Source organism: Hyaena hyaena, unplaced genomic scaffold (genome assembly GCF_003009895.1).
Source record: "Hyaena hyaena isolate Hyena2069 unplaced genomic scaffold, ASM300989v1 scaffold_471, whole genome shotgun sequence".
NCBI classification, from domain to species: Eukaryota; Metazoa; Chordata; class Mammalia; order Carnivora; family Hyaenidae; genus Hyaena; species Hyaena hyaena.
In genome coordinates this window covers 218,098-244,600 of record NW_024081102.1, presented here as the reverse complement: position 1 = coordinate 244,600, position 26,503 = coordinate 218,098, and the positions used below count along the sequence as shown (strand labels likewise).

The window sequence follows — 26,503 nt, the reverse complement described above, 5'->3', positions numbered from 1 at the left end:
CAGCTGCTTGACATTCAACATGTCACCAACACCCCTTGGTGTTTCCTCCTTCATAAAACAAGGAGGTTGGGCCGGATGATACTTAAGGCTTCTCTGAAAAGGTCTTGCTTCTATGGGCCTAAGAAGTGGTGTTTTCCCAGGTCCCTGGGATGTTCCTTTATTTTTGAGAGAGAGAGAGAGAGAGAGAGAGAGAAAGAATGAGCAGACGAGGGGCAGAGAGAAAGATACAGAATCCAAATTAGGCTCTAGGCTCTGAGCTGTCAGCACAGAGCCCAACTCGGGGCTCCAACTGAAGAACCTTGAGATCATGACCTGAACTGAAGTCGGATGCTCAACCGACTGGGCCACCGAGGTCCCCCTCAGGTCCCTGGGGTTTTGAGCAGACTGCTGCTAAGCCTTGGCTCCCAGGCATAGTAATGCGGTGTCATTCAGCACATTATTCCATGGCAGGCAGTCCTAGTGAGGGCAGGGGGTGAGAAGAAGGCCCCCCACCCCACTCTATAAATCCCGGGCAGAGTGTGCTCACGTTCAGTTCTAAGACCCACATGTCTAACCAGAGCTATCTCTGCATATGTATTTAAATACCTCAGAAAATTTGGTTCTTAATATTCAGCCTCAAGGAAATGCTTATATAAAGGTCAGGTTCAGTCAGGGCATTTTAAGGAGCTAGGAGCCTAAAGACAGCTCATTTGTCTCCTCTTTCCCCACAAATACAGAGGAGGTCCCAGGGAGTTAGTAATTTTGCCCAAGTTCATAGACTCTAGCGGTAGCATCAGCCTTGAACCAATATTAATAAACTCAGGGGAAGGTTCTCTTCCAGAAATGATTAAGGCTTAAGAGATAAAGGATTAAGAGACAGCTCTTTCTTTGCTGTATGTGTGTGTTATTTCTCTCTCAGAGATGTCAGGAGGTTTCCTTGATGGCTTGATAAACAATTTTAAAACAAGAGGCATTGTAAGTATTGATTGGTATTGTTACTGTGCTGTTATTATTATGGTAATACAATCAGCACAATATATCTGCCTCATAAGGTCAAGGGCAACTGGAATTTAGTGTTACTGACACATCAAAAGAATTAATGAATCTATTAAATGATTTATGTTTTATGTCAAAAATTCTTCAAAATTGTAAAAAGGAAAAAAAATAGCTTTCAAATGCTGGCCTGCTTCCCCTAGCCTAACACTCCACCTACTGGAAAAACACCAAATACTATTTAAAGCATAAATTGTTAAAAAACCAAACATACTGGCTTTGTATCAATAAATTCGTACAGTTCTTAGCAATATCAGTGAATGGGAAGAGTAATTCTTATTTCACAGCTGATATAGCATTTCTTTAACAGCATTAGTGTTAAATACTTTTATGGTAGAAATGACCCAAACGCTCTACAGTTTTTTTTTTCTCAAAGAATTCAGTCAAAAAATATCTAGGACTTTAGGTTTGTGTTTCGACTTGCACATGAGAATTCAGAAGATAAAGATAAGGCTTTAAATATCCATATCTGAACTAATCTCTAGTAATTATGCCTCCAAGTTTCTTTTTAAAGATCTACTATGAGCTTAGCCTGTGGCTTTTATACAATTTCATATTTAAATTTTTTAATGTTTATTTTATTTTTGAGAGAGCAAGAGACAGAGTGTGAGTAGGGGAGGGGCAGAGAGAGAGGGAGACACAGAATCGAAAGCAGGTTCCAGGCTCTGAGCTGTCAACAGAGAGCCCCATGCGGGGTTCGAACTCAAGAACCATGAGATCATGACCTGAGCCAAAGTCAGTGCTCAACTGACTGAGCCACTCAGGTCCCTATATAGTTTCATATTTATTTATTTATTTATTTATTTTTAATATTTTTATTTATTTCTAGGAGAGAGAGAAACAGCGTGAGCAGCGGAGGGTCAGAGAGAGAGGGAGTCACAGACTGAAGCAGGCTCCAGGCTCTGAGATGGCAGTCAGCACAGAGCCCGACGCGGGGCTCGAACCCACGAACCGCGAGATCATGACCTAAGCGAAAGTCGGACGCTTAACCGACTAAGCCACCCAGGCGCCCCTATAGTTTCATATTTAAAGTCACTTCAGTAACCAGTCAATTTAATCATTATACGTAGTGGGTGGTTTTGACAATAATTTACATAATTAGCATCAATTAAATCATTTCATATGGCATATTTTCCTGAAGGGCTCATGGCCAAACACATTTTGGTAGATTATAAAATGACTTTCCAGGAGTAAGAAAAAGCAAATAAATGGGTGGTAAAAGGTAGAAGACAAAGAAGAGGAGTAAAAACAAAATTAGAAATAGTCAGTTTTGAAAACAGGTCTTAATGTGTTGCTGAAAGTATATAATGTAGTGGCAAACATTTGCATTAATTAAGTGAGAAGAATAACAAAACAAGAATGAGAACAATTATGAGAAGCAATGTAGACACGACAAATGTGATCGAGGCCATTTCTATTTTAGTCTTTTCTAGCCCCTGTGATCTCCATTTGTCAAGCATGTGTTTTCAGGGGTTATTTAAATATGGCCCCTGGTGAATTCTGGGTGAGTCATTTGGGGGAGTGTTAATGAGGCCATCAATAAAAATGACGTATTAGGAAACATCTGTCTCATGAGTCTATGAAGAGTGGAACTGTTATAGTCTCGTGTGTCTGATATTATTGGTGTCATGTTGTTTATCTGCTGAGTTTGGGACTGGTCTGTGTGGAAGTGAATGGCTTCTCTGATTGTCAAGTTCTCAACACAGGGCCCTCAGTGTGACTAGTCAGTCCAGATACAAGGACTTTATCTGAAGGGGAGTTCCTCACAGAAGGATGCAATTGGTCAAATCTTTTAAAATTTTTGTTTAATGTTTTATTTATTTCTGAGAGAGAGACAGCATGAGCAGGAGAGGGTCAGAGAGAGAGGGAGACACAGAATCTGAAACAGGCTCCAGGCTCTGAGCTAGCTGTCAGCACAGAGCCCGACATGGGGCTCAAACCCACGGACTGTGAGATCATGACCTGGGCTGAAGTCGGATGCTTAACCACCTGAGCCACCCAGGTGCCCCAGTCAAATCTTTTAGAAGTGAGCAGGTTGGCTGCACCAGCTGGAGGCATCTGCCAGTATGAACTACTAAGAAGGTTACACCTGTCCGGTGGTGCACCCATCCCATAAGCCATCCAGGGCATGGGTGAATGATTACCACAGGGTGACCTGATGCCCAGGGGGCTTCCTTGTGGGAAGAGGGAGACTCTTGGCATAAGGCTCAAGTCACTCCCTGACCATATCTCCTAGCAGTGGTCTCTCTATAAATGACAGGACTCCTAATACCTTCTAACACTAGGCAAGGACTTTCATGTGATCTTATTGTCCAGCCACCTTGTCACCTGGGTCTGGAGCTAAGCTGAGATGTACATAGAGACGTACCCAGATGGGTTCAAGGTGTTTCTACTCCTGTTTTGGAACTGTGACTGATAAAACAATTAGGGAGTAATAGTATAAGACAATATATGAAAACTGAGTGTAAAGTATTACCCCAAATTCCAAAATGTGTGATGCTGAGAATAACTGCCATCATGGATTAATACAGAACTTTGCAGAGTGGAGGCATTTTGAAGGAGGCAGGTATCTCTAGGGGCAGTGAGGTAACCAGCCTCACTGGTTCTTAGGGTGTGTTCTGGAGACAAATGATAAATGACAATGGAAGGTAGCAAAGGGACACTAGATTGTCCAGGGCTTTAAATGCCAGGGAGAGAAGTCTGGATTTGAGCCAAGCATGGCTGGGGTTAGTTTACTTACTAATTTTTATTCTGATGTTACATCTTCCCCAATTTATTGTAGTTATCTGTAACCACAATTTCTTTACTAGGAGGGAAAATTCAATGTTTTATTTCTGCCAAGCACCTGACTCATCTCGTCCCAGAAGTTTGGAGTCGACTTCTTGTTGAACATAATGGTGGTGAGACCTGGAGATGGGTGAGGAAGGAGGCAGGGAGCCAAGGGGAATGAATCAGAGAGAAGTAAGCCCAGCACTGAGCGTGGTGAAGGATATGAGAAAGCTCTACAGAGGGATGATGGGTTCAGGGCTTGCTGAAGACACCAATATCTAATGTGTGGCATTCAGTGGCTTATTGTTCAAGACTTCATTCAGTATGCTGCATCCTCCTCCTCACGGCCTGGAGACATCTAATGGGGGCTGCTGTGGAGTATACCCTTTGAATGGCTGTTAAGTGTTTCTATACCACAGAAGGTGCGAGCTTCATTTGGGTGGGTGTGCTGTGGTTCAGAGAAAGCATCCATAGAAGAGCCTAGAGATAGAGAGGACCCCTGGAAATCTTGGGGTGGGGAGACACTGGATTTCCATTAGGGATAGAAGGTTGGTGGGAAGCATGAATCGAGGTGATCTGACTGAAGGCTGGAGACTGAGTCTGACATGGTGGTCAATTAATGTATCAGTCACACCTATATAATAAAACCAGGAAGACCCTCTGCACACAGAAGCTCAACATACAATACTCTTGTGCTGTCACATCAAAGTGCATGGAGGGTGATATGTCCTGAGGACAAGGAAGCCTTCCCTTTGGGACCTCTCAAATCTCATCCTCCATGCCCCTCACTTTGAATGGTTCCAATTTGTACCCTTTATAGTAAAACTGTTATCATAAGTGTAGCGCTTTCCTGAGTTCCACGAATCATTCTACCAAAGTGTTGAGTTTGAGAAATTAGTGAATTTGTAGCCGGTTGGTCAGAAATGAGGGTGGCCTGGGACCCTTGAACTTGTACCTGATGTCTGAGGGAAGGACAGTCTTGTGGGCATCTGTGTTCTTAAGGTGTGACTTTTGGTTCTAGAAGTCTTTGCAGAGAGTAAGCTAACAATAGGACAAAGATTTTTAAAAAATGAATAGTTTAGGGGCGCCTGGGTGGCTTAGTCGGTTAAGCGTCCGACTTTGCTTAGGTCATGATCTCGTAGTTCGTGGGTTTGGGCCCCGCGTCGGGCTCTGTGCTGACTGCCAGCTCAGAGCTTGGAGCCTGTTTCAGTCTGTGACTCCCTCTCTCTGACCCTCCCCTGCTCACTCTGTCTCTCTCTCTCTCTCCTAGAAATAAATAAAAAAACATGAAAAAAATGAATAGTTTAGAAGCTGCGTCAAAAATGAATGAGATTCAGTAGACTTACTTAAAAAATAAAAAAGGGAGAGATTCAATGGTATATTCAAAGGGCTGAATTTAGGTTCAAAACAAGCATGGCAGAGAAGAGATGCCTCACCCAAACATTGTGTTCATGGTGTCACATGGGTGTCACATGGAGGGTCTGTCAAGAAGTGGGCAGTGCTACCAGAGCTCAGCTCTGAGGGGTGAGACCACTCAGAATATGGATGTTTTGATCAAGCCAATCTGACTTTCTGACTTTCTGGATGTCAAGTGTGGGAACAAGAGGGTGATATTCCAGTGATATTCCCAGGTGTGAGACCTGAGCAGCTGGAAGGATGGAGTAGCCATTGAGTCACATTGGAAAGGATACAGGTGAGGCAGGTTGTGTGTGGGGACACCCAAGGAGGCTAGATTTAGAAATATTGAGCTTGAATGTTTGTTAGACATCCAGTAGTTGGTTAGGTGTGGGTGATGTCAGCGTTTTGAGTCTGGAGTTCAGGAAGAGGTTGGGGTTGGGATAATAATTTGGGATGAAACCACCAAAAAGGTGAGAAAAAACAGGAGAGAGGAAAGGACTACAGGCTGAGCCCAGAAATTCACCAACTGAGGGAGGTTAGGAAGGAGAGGAACCAGCAGAGAAGACTGAGCAGAAAGGCCAGCGACGTAGGAGGAAACAAGAACAAGGCAAAGTCCCAAAAGTTAGGGGATCACTTGTTTGGAATATTGCCCTACAGTGGAGAAATATGGGAACTGAAAATTAGATTTAGTAGTGAGAAGGTCATCTTGATGGGAGAACTTTTAGCAAGTGGGCAAAGCATGACTGAGAATCAGTATAAGAGAAAAAGGAGGAAAAATTGTTCATGATTCACCCATCTGGCAATGGAATTATACACCAAACATGTAAATAACTCTTAAAACTCAGTAATAAGAAGGCAAACATTTCAATAAAAAAGGGTGCAAAAGATCTGAACAGATGCTTCATGAAAGATTTGCCAATGGTCAATGAGCGCATGAAAAGTTGCTCAACATCACTAGTCATAAGGGACATGAGAACTGAAGCCAAGGTGAGGTAGCGCTGCACATCCTCTTCACATGTAATTAAAAAGACTGACAATGTCAAGTGCTGGTGAGTATGTGGGGCAACTGGAACTTTCCAGTTTTGCTGGAAGTCACGTAAAATAGAAAGGAAGTTAAACATATACTTACCATAGAGCCTATCAACTCTACTCCCAGTTATTTATCCAAGAGAAATTTTTAAAAATGTCATAAATAAAACACACACACACACTCACACACACACACACATATGCAAATGTTCATAACAGGTTTGTTCATAATATTCCCCAACTGGAAACAATCCACCAGTTTTCAGCAAAAAATCAATAAACCAACAAATGATGTTATATTCCTAAATGCAATCCTTCCCAGCAATGAAAATACACCTATGAATATAGTAAGAATGGATCTCAGAACCCTTATGCAGAAAGGACGGAGCCAGGCATGAAAGACAACATACTCTATGATTCAGTTCATGTAAGATTATGGAACAGGTAAAATGAACATGTAGTTTTATAGAAATGGAACTAAAAATTTGATGAGTGGTTGCTTGAGGGAGTTGTTGGAGGAGATTGGCAAGAAAGGGGTGTGAGGGAACCTTCCAGTGTTTTGGAAATGTTCTCTATTTTGACCACGGTCTTGGCTTCCTGAGCGTGCACATCAAAACTCCTTAATCAATGTACTTCATGTGTGCATATTGCATGACATGCAATTCACACCTCATAATGGTGGCTCAGAAAGAATGGGAGAAGCTGACCGGAAACAGTGAGCACAGACAACTATCTCTGGGAGTTTTATTGCCAAGAAAAATAAAGAGAAGAGGAGAGTGTGGTCAGGACAGAACTATTTTTTGGTAAGTTTATTTATTTATTTTTTTGTGGGGGGCAGGGGCAGAGAGAGGGTGAGAGAGAATCCCAAGCAGGCTCTGACAGGGGACTCGATCCCACAAACCGTGAGATCATGATCTGAGCCGACATCAAGCTTAACTGATTGAGCCACCCAGGCGCCCTGAGGATAGAACTTTGCTTTAAAGGAGAGAAATACCCATGTTTGTTTGATGATGGGAACGAGCCAGGGGAGAAGGAAGACAGAAGTGTCATAACAATGCCCTTGAGTAGGCAAGGTGGGTTTAGTGGAAACACGGAGGTCTTGGCTTTAAACAGAACTCTCAGGCAATCTTAACTTTCCTCTCTGTTCTTTTCAAACATTCCACAATAAATCCACTTAATTTTTTAATTAGAAACACATAATAGGTGGTTTTTAAATTAAGAAGAATAGAATCTTTCCCATATCTGGTGATGTCAGGCAGGGACAGGTGGTGATTCTAGGTTGGGTCACAGATTGGATACAATATGCCATGAGGAGCCATTTGGATTCTAAAATCATCCTAACCAAACACACTATTCAAGTTTGCAATGTACGTTGTAGTTTCTGAGGAGGAACTTGAAGAGGATTGTGCTGTCTTCATTCTAGTGTCTAGGGAAGTAGGTATGGAAAGGTATTATCACACTTAGATATGGGAGAGCTGAGACACCAAGAGGTTTGGTCTAATCCAAGTCCATGGCGTCAGTCATAAATATTCAACGTAATACACATTACCATGTGTAAGATATCGTGCTAAGTGTTAGAAAGAGAATTTCCTGACTCCCTGCAAGGCTAAGACTCCCTTTCAATGTAGCTAACTCTGTGTTTGTTATTTTTCAAGAAATAAAATGGCGTTTTCTATCATTGTCATTCTCCTGACCCAGGGAGCTAATGGCTCTCCTAAGTAAATGACATTCACTGAGCAATGATTCTTTGCCAGGTGGTGTTTTAAAATACTGAGAGAAAGTTTAAACGCTATAATGTTTAATCAGACTAGTGTTAAGGGCTTTACCATTCTCAACTTATGTAATGAAACAGCGTTTTCTTCTTTATTGGATGGTCTTCTAGGTTTATAGGTTTGCTCAAATTGTGATTATGGAATGATTCTTATATGCGGGGTGTTTAAGTAAAGCAACCTCAGGTGCTCCTTTATTGATCTTTTTAATGCAGTGGCTTCAGTATTTAAATGAGTTTGAGTTTGTTTCTTTAATGGTCTTTCAATGAAGCTTGAGTTGACCTGGTTCCTTTCGCAATCACAACACCGTAATGGCAGAAAAGACTAATAATAAAAATGAGCTCATTTTATGTGGTTGGAAAGGTTGCATTTCTATTGATTTTAACTGTAATATAGTTAAAGTCCTTGATATTAAAAAAAAAACAAACAAACTCAGTAAACACATCCTTTTTAGTACAGAAGCTCTATCGATATTACTTTGCCAGTAGGTTTTGGCGGCAATAACAATATTCAGGATGGAGTCTAAAAATTGTCATTATCAGAGGACTGATAACCACATCCTTCAAACTCTGTTCCAGGTGAAAGAGCGGTAAGGCCATCAAGAAAATCTTTACATATGGAGGGACTTCAGAATGTGGGGTAAATGCTACGGGTCTGGAAACTCAGGTGGATGGCCAGTCTGCTGGCTTATAGAAAGCCTGAAAGCTCAGCTATCTGGAAACACTAATGTCTTTTAGTGCTATGTTTGGAGGCTGTTCAAGGAGTAGAAAGTGGGGAGGGGTGGGAGATGTTAGCAGAGGTGGTGAGGAATGGGGCAGAGAAAAGGCAAGGGGAAAGTATGTGTGATATGTGAGAAGAGAATTCACCTCTCCCGTGACCCAGCTCTGCACGTATGCGTGTGTGTATGTGTGTGTGAGAAAGCTATAACAAAACGGACTGAGATAACTCTCAGCTTTCTTCCTCTTCCTCAGTATCACCATCATCAACACAGCATCGAACATTTCTTGAAGGTCGACTCTAGAGTCAGATTCCATGTTAGGTAGTTTACGCGTATTATTTCAATGAATCTGCTAACAATGCTGTGGGCTGATACTCTTGTGTGCCCATTTAATGGTGGAGAAAACTGAGGTACCAGGATTAAGTTATGATGCCTAAGAGGATGCAGATCCTCAGCAGTACAGCCCAGAGGTCTGTGGAGCTCAAAGTCGAAGCTTCTCCACTGTGCCAGCCTGGGCCTGCGCTGTCACAAAGCTAGTCTGACATGATGCCCCCAGTGTGTGCACAGAATACTGAGAATGAGCGGAGAGCAGGGTCACCCCAATGTCACCTCTGCCATCTGCCTGCCCCTCTCCCCATTTTTACTACATCTCCGTTTATGGATCTTCTGATTTATGTGACCCCAGCCCCCTGGCATCCATCTCTGGGAGCGGGACAGGTTTTCAGAGCTGGTCCAGACATTGGAGGGTACCGGAACGTGTCCGTTCTTTCTCTGCAGCTCCCCACTCTGCATTCGTGGCCTTCTGGCTGCAGGGGTTAAACCCACAAGCTCAGGTCGGAAGCCACGGGCCTAAAAATATCCAGATCCTGATGTCATTGCCCCCCGGGGGGACCAGGAGCCTTGGGCTTGTTTCTACTGTCTGAAAAGTAGAAAAGCAAAGTTTCACTTCTGCTGGTGGCCCTGGGTGGCAGCATCAGGAAGGATGCTTGACCCAGAGGCAGCCATTCACTCAGCGGGATAAGACACTAGTCATTCTCTTGCTTCTCCTTCCTTTTAGAAGCCCTTCCTTGACCTTCACTTGCGAACTGCCAGCCTGGACCCTCTCCTCTACCCACCAAGTTTCTGTACTGCATCCCCTCCAGCATTCGGAACCGAGTCCCACATCTCAGACACGTTAGCACGCGGCTGGCTCCTTCGTTCTGTTCCTCACGTGGCGGCCGAGGGGAGCACGCGCAGCACATATGCCCCAGAAAGTAGAAGGAATCCACGGAGCGCACGGCGTAGCTCACAACCCTCATTTCTTATAACCGCCGCTCATTCGTACACCCCTCTACTCACAAACCCCCCTTGGGCCTCTCCAGTGTGGGAGGCTCGGGGGCACAGCTGTGACATTGTGCAGACGGAAGCGAAATCCCTGGGTTGTTCCCTTTGGACACGACGGCAAGCTTCCATGTGCGTGAGCAACACCACACCCCAGGGCCCTCCGATATTTCACAGTAGCTGCAAACGACCAGCGCTCCAACTCAGGACTTGGGAGCCTTTGCTTCCCCACACTCGGCGCCGGTTATGCCTCTTGGCCATTAGAGGGCGTCTTAACACAGGCTCAGCACTGGCTCTGGGCCACCGCCCCCCCCCCCCCCGTCTACCCAAACCGTCCCCCCCCTCACTCCCCCGGGGGGAGTGAGGGGGGGGTGTCTTCCCTCTTCCGAGAGGGGCAGCCGCGGAACCCTTCAGAACCTCAGACTGCACGGTGAGATGCATTTATTTTTCAAATGCATTTATTTTTGAAATGCATTTATTTTTCAAAGAGGAGATACACTAAAGGGAGATAAAAACCCGCTTTCAGTTACCCGTGCACGGGGCAAACCATGCGCTCAGCCTATTGTCCTAAAAAATAGCTTCGAGAATCACAGTGGCGGAGAGTGATGCCAGCGCCCCGCAGATGGACGTAACCATACGATGCCTCCCAGGCTGGACTTTAGTTTGCACGCCAGACGAAACAGAAATCCTGGAACCGCATCTTCTTTCTCGGGAGATGATTTATGTACTCTGGGGGCTTGGTGGGGGAGGGAAATGAAGTCTTCCAGCCTTGGGTTTATAAGCGTCGCCGTGCTCTGGAGAAGGAGAGAAGACTGACATCTCCAGCCCTACACCACATCAGAAATTGCATTGCAACCGCTTTCCCGCTGAGCTGTAAGAAATGGAAAGCGAAGTAAACACATTTTTCTGGAGCACAGGAACGGAGGTCCTGTCTAGCCCTGGAGTGCATAATTCATTTGCAGATGAAATTGCTTTGGAGAAGAAATGAAAAACTTGGAAGTGTTGACATATTCATTATGAGTCTTTTTCTGTTTCAGATCAGATGAGTTGGATGGGTTGAACTTATTTTTTTTTTTGGTAGGTTCCTCTGTATAACTTTTATGAATTGCAGAAGAGCAAATATTGAATCCCTGCAGTAAAAAATAAGATGATGTGGTCTTTGTGTACCCTTTGCTCACCACCCCCCTGAAAACCTTTAAGGAACAGCTCAGATACCTTTGTGAGTCTTCTCAGATCTACTACGTCCCACCCCCGGGGATGATTAATTTCCCCCCTTTTCTGTGCTTCCTCAGCATGAGCTTACACTTCAGTTGGCCCTTGGTTTGTGTCTGTGTGATTAATGGCCTTTTCTACTGGACTGTGGCTCACGGAGGCAGCAGCCCGTTTGCCGGCTGGGAACATTGGGACTTGCTCCCTGGGTTGAACTGCAAACCAGAACCGGAGCCTTGATCCTCTAGGCTCTGTTGATAATGACCTGACAGCTGCTTTCTTACCAATTTTGCCTTTAAGACAGAGGAGAGATCTGGGAAGGAAGGGGGCAAACAGCATTTGTTGGATGACAGACTATTCTTGATGTTTTCATGTGTATTTTCACTGAATGCACACTTGCCCCTTAAGATAGGCAGCCTTATTCCCATTTCACAGATGAGGAAACAGAGTTTGATCACTTGCTGGAGAACACAGAGCTATGAAGTGGATAAGCTTGTCAAGAAGGACTCCTTTTTATTCATGTATCAGTAACAGCCTCGGAATCTGGCAATTCCAATCCCTGGAGGTCTCTGCTTAGAGCCACACCCTCCCCGAAGGGAAATCTCACATTATGCGCCATAATGTTGTTTGTTACCAGCCAAAACTGCTACTCCCGTCTGCTGCTACATCGCCTTTCTAATTTTTTTAATGTTTATTTTTGAGAGAGAGAGACAGAGTGCAAGCAGGGGAAGGGCAGAGAGAGAGAGGGAGACACAGAATCAGATGCAGGCTCCAGGCTGTGAGCTGTCAACACAGAGCCAGATGTGGGGTTCGAACCCACAAACTGAGATCATGACCTGAGCAGAAGTTGGCCATTTAACTGACTGAGCCACCCAGGCGGCCCTATGTCACCTTTCTATTACTTGTGTGTTGCTGGAGAGGCCAACTTGTTAAAGCCTCTTCTGGGGGAGAAGGAGGTGGAATAGGTCCCTCCTGTCTGCAGAAATGATATGACTATGAATATGGCTCTTGTCTCCTCCTAGGACAGAGGCCCCTTGGGAGTGGGGGACCCTTTGTTCCTTCCTGTAGAAGGCACTCCGCCCTACCTGCCCTGACTCACTCGCGTTGTCTGCCTGAATGGCTTCCACACGGTAAGTGCACACCACTATCTGTCCTCAAGTTCATTTCTAATGAAGTTGGGCTACTTTTAGTTGCCCTTCACATTAGCAAGTAGCCTCATGGAGAGCGTGGATGACTACTGACTTTATCGATGCCAGACAACCAGGAATGGCTGCTCTTTGGAACTTTCCTGTCATGGTGTGGACGTGCGTAAGAGGGGATGCCAACTAGACATCACTGTGTGAAGTTCTTGGTGATCCTCAGATGGTTTTAAATATATGAAAAGTGGCTTGTTGACGGAATAGTCCAGAACCACCTTGAGAACGCTCCTCTTCAGCAGGCTCTCCATCACATCCTGAACGCATCCTTAAATCCAGGGCCCACCATTCCACGTAGGGAGACCATCTCTGTTCGAGGCAGCAGGTTGATTTGAAGGTGTCGGCACGGGGAGGAATCATAAGTCCTGAGAGCTGGGCTCTTCTCTTTAGGGGAGAATCTTCACCAAAGAGCCCTACTTTCTGGTCAGAACCAAATAAGGGAAATTTGCTGAAATTCCCTTCCAAGGGCCAAGCCCCTGCCTGACACCAAATTACAAACAGCTAATAAGGTCATGAGCTTTTGTGATGTGTGACTCAATTGTGAATAGGCGGCTCTGGACACACAGAAGTACCGAAAACAAAACAAAACTCCACATACAGGCCAAAGGAAAGGGCAAGTTTCCAGTGTATTCATCCCTCCCTCTTCTCTTCCCAGATATTGTCTACAGAATGAAACCACTATAATGATAGAAGTAACTAATAAAATATTGACCTCTGCCCTCCACAAAATTAAACATAAGTCAGCGTTCTACTGGAGTGGAAAGTGAAGTAGTAATATATCTCCAGGACTCCTAGCAGAGAGCAAGTAAATGGTTAACAGCGCTTCTGCGAGGGAAGGACTGAGGGACTGTGAAGGCTCATCATCATTCCTGCCGTCACCTCCTTCTGCTGAGCATGCTGGTGGTATACATCCAATGCTGCGAGTTCATCATGCCGAGTAGATACACACTAAATTAGCCAAAGGCAAGAAGTTACAGTAAATGTAATTTCCAGAGAGGGGTCCGACGCTAGCTGGGTCAACTTCCTTTATTTGTTCTGACATCCCTAAAAAGATTTAATGTTCCCAAGCAGCAGTATTTTCTTTAATAAAGGCTTGAACAACCGCGGATATTAAAATTTTTGGGAGTGTTTACATCCATAGACTTTTGAGTATTGTTCTTTATTGTCAGAAAGTTCAAGAGTAATAAAGGCACATGTTTCTAAGTGACTCCTCTGAGCTGTGGGGTCTAATTCCAGTCCAGGCTCCACGTTATAACAGGAAAGAACACAATGATGGAAGCACACGAGGTTATGTTCACACCGACATGGAGAACTGAGCAGGAATTCTTCGTGTGGCACAAGAACACTGGCCCCAAAGTTGGGTTGCTGAGTTCTTTGTCACATAGGACTGTATGGTTTTATGGTTTTCCAAGTGGATCACTGAGTTACTTTTCATTTTATTGCTAATAAAACTGCTCCAACATTTTTTTGTTTTTGTTTTTGCCATCTACTTGATTGATTGATTTTCACCTACAAAAGGTGGTATATAATGAATATATTCAACTTGATGAGTCCAGAGATAAGCATACACCTGTGAAGCCACAACTGCAATCTATAAATTCTTGTGGTTGTAGTAGCTAACATATCCCAAGGTAAATACAGAAGTCAGGACCTTGAAGCAGTGTGGTCATGACAGAAAGCTAAGCTCGGTAGCACTGGCACAGAAATGGACAGCAGAGGCTGGAGAGATGGAAAACTATGGTGTAAGATTAAACATTTTTAAAGACTGTCATTTCATGTAACCCGGAAGGCAGACTAAGTGCCTGTGACCTGTAGCTTTGGGGAAAGTGTTTCAAAAGAACCAGAGCAGTTCTAGGTATCAGTTGTCTCCTGCTGTCTAAGTCCAAAAAGAGGTGGGTTCAGAACAGAACTGGCCGGTTTCCAAACATCAGTGAAAGAGAAGAGACAGAAGTCCAAACATTTAGAGCCTTCCGCCAGAAAATAAGAAATAAACTGCAAGAAGATTTGACCAACAAAGAAACATTCAGATTCCTTAGCTCGGCAAACAGGCTTAGCTCCATGGGTGAAGTAAATACTAGGGTCTTTACTCCTCGCAGACGCCTTGGGTTTCAGACGGCCACAAGAGAGCTGTCATGACCTTGAGAGAGAGGCATGGAAGCAGATGATTACACTGTCCAGGCTTTACTTCCAGGAAAGAATGTAGGGTTTACTCCTGGCACATGAAACTGACAGGAAGCAGACAGAGGAGAAGCCAGCTCAGGTTTAGAGGGATCGTGTTGGCCAAGAAACCAACACAGCTGGTTTACAACAGACTCAGAAGTAAAAACCACCCTCAGTGCAATGGGCACTTGCAGGACATGGACCCTCTAGGACTCTTCCCCTGCAGGAAATGCAATGCTTCAATGAATGCATTATCTGCAACACTCATTCAGAGTTGGTCATGGCACATGATGGACAAGGTAGAGTCTCCCAGAGGACAGAGCCCCGGAGGGCCACACAAATAATGGGCGGAGATTTGGTTTAGTCGAAAACTACTTCCACTGCCAAAGGGAGGGGATGGTGGGTGCGGGTCCTTAGAGTGCCTGCCTAGAACAATTCCATCACTACCAGGGGCTGCAGGACTTCACTTTTCTAAAAATATAGAAGACAGACTTTCATTGCGTTAAACCACTGAGACTTTAGGGTTAATTTGTAGTAGCAAATGGTGCTATCCTAACATTTGTATTTGTATCTTTTCCTCCATCCCTAGTATTTAGCACACATGGTTGCCCTTGACTTCTCTGACCTTTTTTAGGGCCATATTCCATATACAGCTCTATTAGCAGCCATTTTTATGTAATTTGGTTGAAGTTCTGATTAATAACAGTAAAAAATTATCATCTTATTTTATTTTAAAAGTGATTTTTTTTCGGGGGGAACATTTGTTTTGAAAATTCCTGATGAAAACAACTGAAGTCACATGCCCTTTGTGGCATAAAGATTTCAGGACCTAATCATTGTTTGCTCTTGAGGACTTGGGAGTTATTTTTTAAGAAAGCCCTTACTTTTGCTGGCAGGAGAAATCTGTCAGCCTCCTCTTGGCAAAGATGGGGCGGCCCTCCAGTTAGATGAAAGTCAAAATGAACATGACACCCTTACCATCTGTTCATTTGGTTCTTGGAGAACACAGGCTCTGAGTATCTGTGCCGGAGAATATATCCCTGAGCCCTCTATAATCTGACTTCCAGTAAAACTCCCACATAGGTGATAGTTATTTTAAGAACAGGTAGTTTGCTCATTTTTTTTTTTTTTGAGCTAGTTTGACCCCTGGGATCAGGCCAGAGTATCACGCAGTCCCCTTGCCCCCTTCACCGGCCCATCATCGCCCCCTCCTCTGGAACTGTTTGCATTGAAATCTGTTTTTATGTACGCTCATCGAGGGATGCTATATCAAACAGCCTTTGAAAAACACATCTGGTGCAGAAATGCTGCTGAAGGCATCATCCACCGCCTTTCTCAGGGCTCACTATCTAACAAGGGGGACCCAGGGCCTCGACTACCACTGCATTTTAAAAAAAACCCTGAAGAAAATGTGCAAAACGCCAAAATTTGTAGTGTTTGGCTGATATATACATAGGTGCATGTTTTATTATTCTCTGGGCTTGGGCATACTTTTGAACTATTTTGTAACGGTAATAATAACTATTGTTATTGCTATAATACCACTCAGTTTCTTACCGGCCAGAGGTAGCCACCTTCAAGGCGCTGTGACCACCCTTCCTGACACCTCACTATCATTATTATTATTTTAAAATGTTTATTTGAGAGAGACAGAGCAGAAGTGGGGGAGGGGCAGAGAGAGGGAGACACAGGATCCAAAGCAGGCTCCAGGCTCTGAGTTGTCAGCACAGAGCCCAACGCGAGGCTTGAATCCACAAACCGCAGGATCATGACCTGAGCTGAAATCGGCTGCTTAACCTACTGAGCCACCCAGGCGCTCCGACAGCTTGCTATTAAATGGCTAGGAGCATGCATAGACTGATGTGTGACATGCCTGTGGTTCATCATGCTTCTGCTTGCTTCCTGGTCTCTGACTTGAGAGAAGTTATGTCAGACTAGTTTAGCTTCAGTTTCCGCAGCTCTAAAATGGGTATAATAATGCTGCACATCTGCTAAGGTTTTGGTGAGGACTGAATGAGAGGCTGTGTTTAATATGCTTAGCTCAGTGCTAAAGACACAGTGAGCACCAGTGAACGTAAGCTATTATCATGGATGTGACATTGCCCAAGTGGACCATGCTATGGGGAAGCTTACTTTGTGTGTGTGTGTGTGTGTGTGTGTGTGTGAAGTTTATTTATTTATTTCTGAGAGAGACAAAGATAAAGCAAGTTGGGGGTTGGGGAAGAGAGAGAGAGGGAGACAATCCCAAGCAGGCTCTGCACTGTCAGCACAAAGCCCGACATAGGGCTCCAACTCCCAGAACCATGAGATCATGATCTGAGCCGAAATCAAGAGTCAGATGCTTAACCAACTGAGCCACTCAGGCACCCCCAGGCCAGCTTTTTATGCCAGTAAATATAACCCATGACATGTAGGTGTGTGTGTGTATACTGACTTGCTTCAATTCTCTATCTCATTGTACAGACTGTCAGTGAGCCACCTTACTTCCCTCATGGAATGGGATGAAGGATGAAAGGAAGGGGAGGAAGAAGAGACAAAGGTATGGACAGCAGGAAGGAAGGAAAGTGAGAAGGAAGGCTTTGTAACACAAGACTTTGAAATCATTCCTTGTAACGTGTGGTTCCTGAATTCCTCTAATTGGCATGAATTTTCACTGCATACAGTACTTTCTCAGGTGCTCTTTGCCTTCCCTGGGGTTAGTTTTACTTCCTGACTGGCCATGAGCCTTCACCTATTATCCCTGTGCAACTGTGAGTTTTCATAAATGACGCCACTTGAGGGTTGTCACGGGTTCTGGCTCACTCCAGTGTCTGATGACTCCTAGAGTCAGCTCCTCATTATCTATGTGGACATTGGGTACTTTGTGTTCTGGCTGCAAATGCTTCATCCAAGGTCAATTTCCCTCCAGGGCTCAGCACCATTTCAGACAATATGTGCTCAGGGAATGCAAATTAATTTCATGTTAGCTTTAGCCAAAGCCAGCTAGGAGAGTAAGCGTGCTTTTAAAAACACCACAAACACTGATAAACATCTTTGGACTTATGTGCTGTTTGTGCGTGAATGAATGTATAAAATTTCACCCGAATTCCAAAGGCAGAGCGTTTTTAAATACTCCTGTTCGAATGAGTCTTATTTTTGTTCTTTGATTAGAAGTGTCTTTTAATTTGAAATTATTTAAATATCTTTGTCATTATATTTTGTTACAACTGGGGGCTGTCAGGATGGATTGAAGTTACTTGCGTCATGTTTTTCTTTGATTATAAAAATGCAATGCATACCAAAAAAAATGCAGCACCACGTGCTTATAAGAGAAAATGAAGAAATACAGAAAACTCTGGAGGAAATGAAACCATTTGTAATCCCTTCACACAGAAATGACCATGATGAACATTTTCCTACAGCTCTCCCAGACTTTCTTTTTTTTTAAAGATATTTTTTAATGTTTACTTATTTTGGGGGGAAGAGGGGCAGGGACAGAGAAAGGGAGATGCAGAATCCGAAGCAGGCTCCAGACTCTGAGCTCCCAGCACAGAGCCCGACACGGGGCTCGAACTCACAAACCAGGAGATCATGACCTGAGCCGAAGCAGGACACTTAACCCACTGAGCCACCAGGTGCTCCTCTCCCACACTTTCTTAAGGTTGTAGAAGTTCTCAAGGTGGATTTGTAGATTGCTTCCAGACAAAAAAGGGTAGTGTTTTCTAAAGTTCTAAAGGTACCCTTGGATTTACTAGCATGTTCCATGAGGCCTCTCTGTCTGACCTACTTTTCCTTAAGGAGAAGCCATATCTTTTTTTTTTCTGGCCACGAGCCTAAGCTTTATGCTCCATTGGAGCTGGGCTGGAGAGACTGGGCTGGGAAAGACCAGAGCACCTGGGACCCGAGGGCTGTCCTAGCTGAGTTCTGGTGAGTTGGAGCATCTGGCTTTCTAACCACACCCAGAAATTTGTGTTCTTGCCCCACACTGTATGCCAGGAAGAGGGCAGGGAGGGCTCCCCATCACCCTGGCAACACGCCTATACTGTTCCTAAACTCAAAGGGTTGTGCAGCCAATGTTTTCACACCTCTCAGCTCTTTTTTTTTTTTCCTGGAACGGGGTTCCTATTCTTTTTTTTATTTTTATTTATTTTTTATTTATTTTTTTAATTTTTATTTTTTATTTAAAAATTATTAATGCTTATTTACTTTTGAGAGACAGAGAGAGAGAGCACGTGCGAGTGACTGGGGGAGGGGCAGATGCAGAATCCGAAGCAGGCTCCAGGCTCTGAGCTGGCTATCAGCACAGAGTCCGAAGTGGGGCTCAAACCCACAAACCGTGAGATCATGACCTGAACCGAAGTCGGATGCTCAACCGACTGAGCCACCCCGGTGCCCCATGTGTTCCTGTGCTTTTGGGGGATTCTCCCCAGGTCTTCACTCCAATAATGGGGAGGTTTGATTGAGGCTGCCAGTCACTGCTCCCCCTCCTCCCAACAGGGCAGCGCCTACCCCGGGCCAGGCCAGGCAGAGACCTTCCCTGAGGTTTGCAATGAGAACCAAGGAACTAGGACCTTTTCTCCGGTAGCAGAACGGAGACGTGAGCCCCGTGTTCCAGGGTCTGTGTTCTGTGATATGTCAAAGAGGGAGATGCATGAAGAGGTCGTGACCCAGTCCTCAGAGAAGAATGGAGAAGCGGGGACCACAGAGGGAGGGGGGCACCCTCCAGGTCTCCTGGATTCTCTTCCAAAATTTGAGTTTTCCATTTCGTTTTTTCAATGTTTTACTTTTATTTTAAAGAGAGAGACACAGAGCACAAGCAGGGGAGGGGCAGAGAGAGAGGGAGACAGAACTTGAAACAGGCTCCAGGCTCTGAGCTGTCAGCACAGAGCCCGACGCAGGGCTCGAACCCATGACCCGTGAGATCATGACCTGAGCCGAAGTTGGACACTTAGCTGACTGAACCACCATCCAGGCGCCCCTAAGTGTTCCCTTTCTTATATTCTATGACCTATGCTAGGAATTCTCCCTACAAATGAATTCTGAATTGGTTTTCTGTCACTTACAACCAAAAGAACTCTGAGCAATAGGGCTGGACTCTCCCCCAAGCCCTCCTCTGTCTCCCGGACTCTCTAAAGTTCTCTGGCTTCTCCGCTGTCTGGATTTCTCTGGCTTTCCATGCCTCAAAAGCCCCAGGTTCCTAACATAGCAGACCCCTCTCCCCGTCTTCAGGACAATCTCTAACTCACTGTGGCAGGAAGCAGCTGTGCTTAAGCTGATATTTGTTCTTAAAGAGTTGCTGGTGAGTTGTGAAGCGTTCTCAGTTGGTAGAATGTGCTAGAAGGCAGGGGGCTTCCTCACCTATCCTTATTCTGGACTTGCACTTTGAGAAATAGACCCAGAAATGGTTCTATCAGCTCTGCTCCCTTCCCACGTACCCCACCCTCCTCTTTGCCCGTGGCTCTCCACTCCTGCGTCTCAGTTCTAACACACAAAGTGCTTTCTTGGAGACAGTGGGAGTTAGTCCTGCAAGATTCTAGAGCTCCGGCAGCTCATACTTCCCCGAAAGCAGACAGCTGAGCGCTTCTTAACCTTTAACCTTATTCTGCAATGTTGCAATGGCAAGAATCATCACTTACTTTAAAAGAGGTGGCAGACGGCATGGCTGAAATCAAGAGAATGTTTCTAATCAAAAGCCAATCAGCACGATGCTGAAAAAATTCTATAAAACCATCCTAATCCTGCAAATGATATCAACCCTGGCTTTGCTGGCTTTTCCGAATGGACCTTGAGTTATGGCCGAAGAATGGCTTGAGTTATGGCTAAAGATGGGCTTGGTTTGTTCAGTAAATAGTTTGTACCTTCTTTTTTTTTTTTTTTCAGGTTATTTATTTTGAGAGAGAGAGTGCTAGTGGGGTGGAGGGGGAGAGAGAGAGAATCCGAAGCAGGCTCTGTGCTGTCTGCGCAGAGCCCGACGCGGGGCTCGAACTCATGAACTGTGAGATCATGACCTGAGCCGAAATCAAGAGTCAGACGCTCAGCGGACTGAGCCACCCAGGTGCCCCTGGGGCTTCTAATACGAGCCGGGCACTGTGCTAGCCTGGAGGACTCTGCCCACTGCTGTGAGCTCACCTTATTCACACGAATTTGACGGATTGCACAGTAAACCGTACCCGTGCGTTGTCATTTTCCTAGGAAAGACCCGTCCTTAAAATACCCTCCAGCATTTACTGCTAAAGGCCAAGCATAAACTCCATATCAAGTTATGACTTTGACATCCACCACTGCTCAAAGCAACACAGGACCTGTGCCTTGTCTCTGCAGCCTCAACTTCCCACAGCAATCGGCCGGATCCGAATGAGGTCTGAGCGGCGGCTGAGCTCCTGCCAAATGACACTCCACTCTGCTGACAAAACAGGATCCCCATGCCGTTCCTCTTCCTGACAGGTATCTATTTTGAACTCCTTCTAGAGAACGCAGTGACACTTCTCATCCTTGATCTTTCTGGCTTAGTTCCCAGGGAGACCTCCTCATGCTATGTTTTATTCATGGTGTCTCCCAGGCCCGTTTCTTCATTGTTAAAATCAGTGGTGGGGGCAGGGACAATCAATGAACCTGAAATAAAATTTGACTGTCATAACAAAACCCATCCCTTTGTGAGCTCGGAGCCAACAACCAGAGTCTGAGATTCTGGGGAAGGTCTGTGTTTTGAGGATTTTTAAGGCAAAGCATCCAAAGAGGAAAACAAAGAAAAGAACCAAAGTTATTCATATTGTGTCAGAGTAGTGAAGGAAGTAAGTAGGTCAGATAAACCAAAATAATCTTTGCTGGGAAACACGATAAGCTGCCGGCATCTGAGAGCATGGAGAAAAAAGATAGTGTGATAGATAAACACGATGTGCAGCCTGAAAGCAGCAAAGTTACAAAGAGTATACATAGTAAACATTCATTCTACCTTCTCTCTGAGAAATGTCTCCACCATTGACTCTGTCTTTGTCTTTCCTATAATAACACACATCTTTCTACCTCACGAGTTAGGGGTTTGGAGGAGAAAATCTAATACGGGGCTCTTCCGCGTGCCCCAACCATCCGAAACAAAACCAGTGTCCAAGAAGAACAGCGGATAGAGGTTAGAATACTCCATCGCGTACAGCTGATACGTGCCCAGATGCATACCTTAAGAATGATGGTCCTCTCGTGACGGGTGATGTTGACACTGTGAGGCTGTCCGTTGGCCATGTTCCTGTGGTCTACGTCAATGTTGTATGGCTCTCTGGTGCCACCCAGGTTGTACTGAATCTGTAAGCTTCCTGTACAACAAAAAGGAAGGAAACTGTAAGTTTTTGCATCAGGTTTCATTTCAATGTTACTTCCCCCTGGGTTTGCATTCTTCACGATCCACCAATACCATTTCCGTTCTGAACTCGGATGCACCAGCTCAGCGGCACACAGAACGGTAAGGGTTAAGAGCAGCAGGTGCACACGACTTTACAAGACAACAGTGAGCCCTCAGTGACCATCACGTCAAAGCTGAAGCAGCAAATGGTGTCAATGATCCAATCTGGAGCTGGGCCTGGGAGGGGAATGAGAACATACACGATATAGGACCGTGGAGACGCCTGCAGACTGACAAAATACTACGCAGGATGCCAGGACAGTCTCATGCCGTCAGTGAAGTGTGACATCCGGCATATAAAAGAATTATGAGCACACAATATTAAAAATAAACGTAATTTATAAAAGATAAACATGTGGGATAATGGGTGGCTTTGCCCAGACCAAGAAAACAAAGCGATGCATTTTATTCGAGCTTAGAAACTCCATCAATCCGAACACAAATCAAAGGAAAGATGGGCTTCCCAGGCCCCCAAAGCCTTACTTCTTTCTGCTAAGTTCCGGCTCATTTTGCCTCAACAAGTTATTCCTTTTTCCTCTCTGTCTTGATTCTCCCCAGTAATGATAGACAATATTCAAAAAGAGGAATATAATATTCTAGATCCTGCTGTTAATTAATCTGCACAGAGAACATAACTTGTATTTCTTATTTATGGTTTTTACAGGCATCAATTTTTTAATTTCATTTTTAACTCAAATTGGAATCTTCATGTTAATAGCTTTCGACATCCCGTTGCTTAAAGACAGAGCCGGCAAGCTGGCAAGGGTGACCAGCTGTAAATCATCTCAAAGGGTCTTTGGTGCCTTGTTCATTTTCCTGCTAGAGGAACAGAACTGATAGCCTGATCCGTAAATTGTGAAATAAAACATGATAATTAAAACTTAGAAAGTAAACAGCAAGAAAAAAAATAGATAAAGGAGAGTCACAGGAAATCCCACCATCCAGACACAGTTACTCTAAATAGTTTGCAGTATCTTTTTGCAGAAATCGATCATGCCCTTCCATATCCGTAGAAACATAAATAAATGCAACCGTTTCTAAATGCTGCCCTCCCCTATTTAGGCATTGTAGCATTACATGCGTCGTTTAAATACTGCACTGGTGTTCCCGGAATTGAAAGCAGCATCCATTTGATTAATCAAGAATTAATTGTATTTCCTAATTTTGCTTTCTGAACCAATTTGACAAACCTTACCTACTTCTATGTTTTACCTTAGTATTTTATCCTTGGTTTGTTTGCTTAGAGCATTTCAACCAAGCTGTTGATTTTCACCTCCTAAGTGTGTCTGAATTCACCCTCTCCTCCATCTCGGGAAGCACAAGCACATCCTGGCACCAGAGTGCCCTGTGTGGACCCTGAAGGAGCCTTCTTCCTGGCCAAGGCAGACGGGCTGGCCACGTGACATCAGGGACCTGATGGCCACCACTTGAGCTTCACCTGCATCGTCTTCTACCTGCCTTACCTGATGTGAAGCAGTTTCTCCTTAACAATGAGCCCTCTTGGCCTTTGTTGGGGGGGGGGGTCCTCTCTTTCTCTGCTCTTCCTCACTATCAATCCCAGGAAAGGAGAAGTCTTCCTGGCACTTCAAACACAACATATGCAAAACCAAACATTGATCTTCCCCCTCCCTCCCCCAAAGTATTCCATCTCAATTTTCCACCTTTTAGTTAATGGCTACTTGAGGTTATTCCTCTATCTTTAAAATGGCTCTATCTTTAAAATACGCCCTGAGCTTATTTTTTGTCACCTCCATTTCCACCCCCAGGACCACGCCACCACCATTTGCCTGGATTACTGTACTCACCTACATTCTAACAAACCTCCTTGCTTCCGCCATTCCTCCACCTCTCCTACCCCAACCGGGCTCTGCCCCCACAGACCCAGTCGAGGGGAGTCAGAGTGATTCTCTGCTCAGGACCCTCCATGACTTCCAATCTCACTCAAAGCAAAAACCAAGGTCTTCATCATGGCTCACCAGGCCCTACATGATCTTCCCGCATAAGATCTAAGATAATCTCTTATTCTCCTTCCTCTTTGCTACTCCTCACCAGTCCACATTAGCCTTCTTGCTATTTCCTCCAAAGCCAGCATGTTCCTGCCTTAGGACCTTTGCACTGGCTGGTTCTTCTGTCCCGGATGCTCACTTATTCCCAATTATCTGCATAGCTGACTCCTCACCCCCTTTAGGTCTTTGCTCACATGTTGTCCTCTCAGTGATTATTTCTGTGACTGCCCCATTAAAAGCAGAATTTACCCAGTCCTTTTCCTTGGGCAGGGCTTCCCTTTTCTGCCTTATTTTCTCCTCATGAGAGTAAGAATTTTTGTTTATATTCTCTATACTTTATCCTCAATTTCCAGAATAATGCCTGATACTTAGTAGGTGCTGAATAAATGTTTGTTGAATGAATGAATGACGGTCTCCCTGCTTCTGTGTTTTTTTCCCTTTGCAGAGACATTTCTTCAAAATGCATAAATGAGGGTCACCTGGGTGGCTCAGCCAGCTGGGTGTCTGACTCTTGATTTCGGCTCAGCTCATAGTCTTGTGGTTTGTGGATTAAGCCCCATGTCGGAGTCTGTGCTGACAGTGTGGAGCCTGCTTGGGATCCTCTGTCTCCCTCTGTGCCCCTCCTCTGCTTGTACTCTCTGTCTCTCAAAATAAGTAAATAAACATTTTAAAAAATGCATAATTGAGGGGTGCCTGTGTGGCTCATTTGTTTAAAAATCTGACTCCTGATCCCAGCATCATGAGTTCAAGCCCTGAGTTGGGCTCCATAATGGGTGTGGAGCCTACTTAGAAAAAACAAACAAAACCAAAACCAAAATCGCATAACTGATTATTTCACTGGTCCCCAAAAACTCTTCAAAGCCTTCCAGCTGCTCATAGGATGAAGACATACATTTGAAGTATAGTGTATGATGCCCTATCTGATCTGAGTTCTGTCTGTTATTTTCAAATGATGCCATTTACTCTGTCACTTTTTACATTCAAGCTACCTTGGACTTCTATTATCCCCTAGAAAATATAATTCTCCTTTCCACCCCAGGACCTTTGAATACACTGCTCCCTTTTCCTGAGCTGCCTCTCTCCCCACCCTTCAGTGTTTTACTCTAATAGCATTAAAAACAATCTATTGTTTGGGACTGAACAGGAAGTGACTAGCCAGTTGTTTGGTTACATACAGAAAAACAAGTTGATTGTCTTGAGTGTTGATTCCCTACTTCTTGTGCATGGACCGTGTATAATCACAGCCAATTTTCTCAAACACACAGCTGTATTCATTCATCATTTATTTATTCATTTCTTCAGAACACATTTATTCAGTGCCCATGAAAAGCACCGTTGAGTCCAATGTTTCAAGGCTTGAAAGTGGGCTGTCTGGCTGGCTATCAGTCCACATCTACCACCCACATCCATCCCCAGCCCCCGGGCGTGGGCCCGTGTCTGGCCCTGGGGGTACAAAGAGAAGGAAGGCCAAGTCCCGCCTTTGAGGGCTAGAGGTCAGAGGAACTGGTACTTAGGCAAAAACCCAGACATCTTCCTCCCTCCCCTCTTTGTCATCGGTCTTTTTATGTTCCCCAGCTCGTTAAAACCACTATTAAGCTGTTTTCATTATTTTTTCTCTTTTCTGCCTTTCTTTCTTTGTAAATATGATTTAAAATTTCCGTAACTGCCTCACTTAATGGCAACTGAAATGATTTGCTTTGAGAAAACTGACGAGTTGGAATGTTGAATTTATATGTAGTGGATATCCATAAACGGTAATGGCAATATTCTTGAATAATAAAATTTAAATGATATATTTATTCCTTTCAAATAACAGTACAAGAGAACCACTAAATGATGGTAGGGAGAATATTAATATTTTCCATTAATATAAAATATTATTAAAATGGAAAAATACCTCTCTTGCATCTCATGTTCATCTCCGAAGTGAATTAAAGCGGGTATAAGGGCCTGCTCTTCTATTGGCTGCAGGAAATAATGTGCTTAACAGATTTACTGTCTCCTGGCCGTCATCATTATCATCCACAAACACTCAGGGAGCACCTACTGGAGGCAGGAGATGTAGTGCGGGGGGCTTTCCATCGTTTCATCTCGCTGAGAAGATGGGGCAGATTTATAACAAAGACGGATGGCAATACGGTGCACTGAGTGGCAGACAAATGACATTGAAAATAAGCGTAATAGAAGTTGAAAGTAAGGAGAAGTCATTGAAAGGAGTTGATCTTGATCTAGAATGAAAGACGGGTGTCACACGGAGCTCTTCGGGACAAGGCGGGAGACGGGGTGTCGCCCGCGCTTGGGGAGCGAGGCGAGGAGGGGGTGCGGCCCTGCGCCCTTGGCGGACCGCGGGCGGCGGTGCCCGCTGCCACTTACCCGCACGACGGGGCAGCGCCCCACATGTGCTCCCCGGATTTTCACAGCGCGCCTGCGAGGGAGACCCCGTTTTAGGGAAGACGGCAGCGGGTGTGCAGCGGCTGACGGCCCAGGATCCCACAACCCGCACGAGGCAGAAGCAGATTCAAACC

General features: G+C 44.7%; 1 protein-coding gene across 1 annotated transcript in view; it reads right to left on the bottom strand.

Annotated features, from left to right (window-relative positions):
• CNTNAP2 (contactin associated protein 2) overlaps positions 1–26,503 on the bottom strand; it is a gene marked incomplete at its 5' end in the record, with an annotated part of 359,481 nt that overhangs the window by 127,260 nt on the left and 205,718 nt on the right. The window contains one exon of the mRNA XM_039253885.1: positions 21,753–21,886. Within this exon, the coding sequence (XP_039109816.1) occupies positions 21,753–21,886 (134 nt within the window). The remainder of the gene's footprint in view (positions 1–21,752; positions 21,887–26,503) is intronic.